Source organism: Aulostomus chinensis, chromosome 18 (genome assembly GCF_037954235.1).
Source record: "Aulostomus chinensis isolate RoL2024-O1b breed Wild chromosome 18, RoL_Achi_v1.0, whole genome shotgun sequence".
NCBI classification, from domain to species: Eukaryota; Metazoa; Chordata; class Actinopteri; order Syngnathiformes; family Aulostomidae; genus Aulostomus; species Aulostomus chinensis.
The window spans coordinates 21714184-21716717 of NC_141337.1; the positions used below are offsets into that span (position 1 = coordinate 21714184).

Below are 2534 nucleotides of genomic sequence, written 5' to 3' on the forward strand. Positions count from 1 at the left end.
GCAAGGCAACCTGCCCATTAGATGATGAGCTATCTGAGGCCAGTATCTCCAGGAATGCTTTGGACCATTGCACCAATGTAAGAAAGAGTGACAGCAAGGAGTTTTTTATATAGTCGAGCAGCGTCTGAGATGCCAGCAGCTTGCTATGGTTGGAAATGGGCTTTTTCCCCCTCGCCAAGCCAACAATCTGACATTCAGTGGCTGACCAGAGCCCTGAGGTTAGAAGGTATGCAGGATGGACACTTGGAACTGTCTGCAGACTACTTTTGTCTATTGCCACTCACGCAAGTAAAAAAAACTGGAGATGCCTTCTAAGAGGACCTGTCTGAAATTGTGCACCATGGAACAATGATTATCTTTCGGCCAGCTCCCCAAGCCCCCAACCCATACAAGAGGGTTGTTCCACCCACCAGCATCGTGTTCTGTGTTGCTTTATGATGTATGAATGCTAAAGTCTGGTTTTGTGTAGACAGGGATTTAGGGTTAGGGATGTAGGGATTATGGTTTGGTTTCAAATGAACAATTCTGTCAAGGGGACAATTGTGGTTTTTAGAACTGTCTGACTGGCAGCACAGAGGGGACCACTGGCCACTGGGATCCAACAGTCCCCGACTCCAAATCCTCCTGTTTGCAGGGACCATCCATCAACCTGCCAGGAAACTTACACAGACCTCCTTGCTGTAATTGGACTTACTACAGTCCTGTGGGTGCAGCCACTGGAGGGGATGTTCCTTAATCATCAGCATGTTGATTTCGCACTTGCACATGAAGCTTATCTCACGGTGTCTCTCAGAGGACTGGTGCCTCTTGTGCGATGCCCGGTTTTTGATCAAAGCACTGCAAAGAAAAGTTTGTTTTGGGTCAATGGAAATTAAGATCATTACCCACTTTCATTCTGGAACACTTCAGTTGGCACGACATCAAAGATGATCAGTTAATGTTGCATCTATTAGATATGTAGGAAGTGCAGAGACAAATCAAGATGGGAAGAAAGACGGCGATAACATGCAACCGTTAGCTTTCTCCTGCGTTCTGAATATGTAGTATTAGTATATATCATACGACAGTATTTGCCATTTTTGCATATTCTAAAATAATTATTTTTTTTAAATATTGGATAAATCTGAGCATAATTCAGGGGTTTTGTCCTACAAAAAAAAAGGTCAGGGAAGTAATGGGATTCATCATTCATTTTCAAGGAATATCAACCAATATCTTCCTGATTTGAGGTAACATTTGACTTGCATTTCCAGCTACATCCTCCTTGAAATCATGGATATGATAATAGATATTTGCGTACAAGTAAATGTTCTGTGTCGTCCGAGCTCTGGGCTGACTCTGAGCATATGGTCATCGTTGCCTGGGCCTGCTTCGGACCTGTTCCGCTCCGAAGTTAAACTTGAACATTTGTTCTAAAGTTAAACTTGAAGATTTGATGATGATGGGAAAGCAAGTATGCTCCACTCATTCCTTATACCCCCTCCAGTCAGTCCCTGCTTCCCTGAGTAACCTAACTTATGGATGGTGCAGGCCTGCCCACCTACATGTGCCCCTGTCAGTCAGCCCATCAGGCCCCCCCCTCTTATCAGCTTACCCCATAGGTTGGTCTCACTCTTTTTCTGTCTGTGTCTAGTTCTGTCTGTGGCTCCAACGTTGACCAGCTACTGGCGGCTCTCCTCTCCTCAGCTTTTATTGCAGTCTTAGCTGACCAAACAAGTGCTGGACTAAAAGACCCCCTGTCTTATTGTGGTCCTTGATTCGAGGGGAGATTGAAAGTGAGGACGCTTGCTTTTCTGGGGATCATTTTTCCAGGAGTTGGGAACAAGAGTCTGGATCTCAGCTTGGAATATCTTCTCTGCACTTGATCCTGTTTATTGGATGCCATCATAATTGTTGGTCATTCCTCACTGTAGCGGAGAGTGCACGTGTGATTGGTTTGGAGTTGGTGAGTGAGAGAGTGTGTGTGTGTGTGGGTGTGTGTGTGTGTGCACGTGTGTGTGCAGTTCTGGACTCCTGCAGTGACTCCAGGTAAATTCCGTGTTAGCTGGCCTACTCTCAGCTCTGAACATGGCTTCATTGAGAAGTTTGATTCTGGCGCTGCTGCTGGCGCTGCTCTGCTCCTTCCACACCCCGCTGGCTCCCTCTGTCAAGGCACAGGACCTGCCATTCCGCTCTGAGGAAGGCCTGATGGCTGATGATGATGATGATGATGATGATGATGATGATGACGATGATGACGACGATGACGACGACGACGACGACGACGATGACGACGACGATGATGATGACGACGATGATGATGACGATGATGATGATGATGATGACGACGACGATGATGACGATGACGATGATGATGACGACGACGATGACGATGATGATGATGATGACGACGATGATGACGATGACGATGATGATGATGACGATGACGACGATGATGATGACGACGACGATGATGACGACGATGATGACGACGATGACGACGACGATGATGACGACGATGATGACGACGACGATGATGATGATGACGATGATGA

The 2534-nt window shown here is 46.4% G+C and overlaps 1 protein-coding gene across 3 annotated transcripts in view; it reads left to right on the forward strand.

Moving 5' to 3' along the window:
* Positions 1 to 1638: 1638 nt before the first annotated feature.
* Positions 1639 to 2534, forward strand: part of LOC147245683 (uncharacterized) — a 6882-nt gene continuing 5986 nt past the window's right edge. For 2 of the 3 annotated variants that reach the window (XM_086184948.1, XM_086184950.1), the window contains exon 1: positions 1639 to 2534. This exon ends at the window's right edge or, in 1 of these variants, runs on beyond it. In XM_086184948.1, the coding sequence (XP_086041074.1) occupies positions 2068 to 2534 (467 nt within the window). In that variant the 5' untranslated portion in view covers positions 1639 to 2067. The other variant, XM_086184949.1, reaches the window with a different exon arrangement.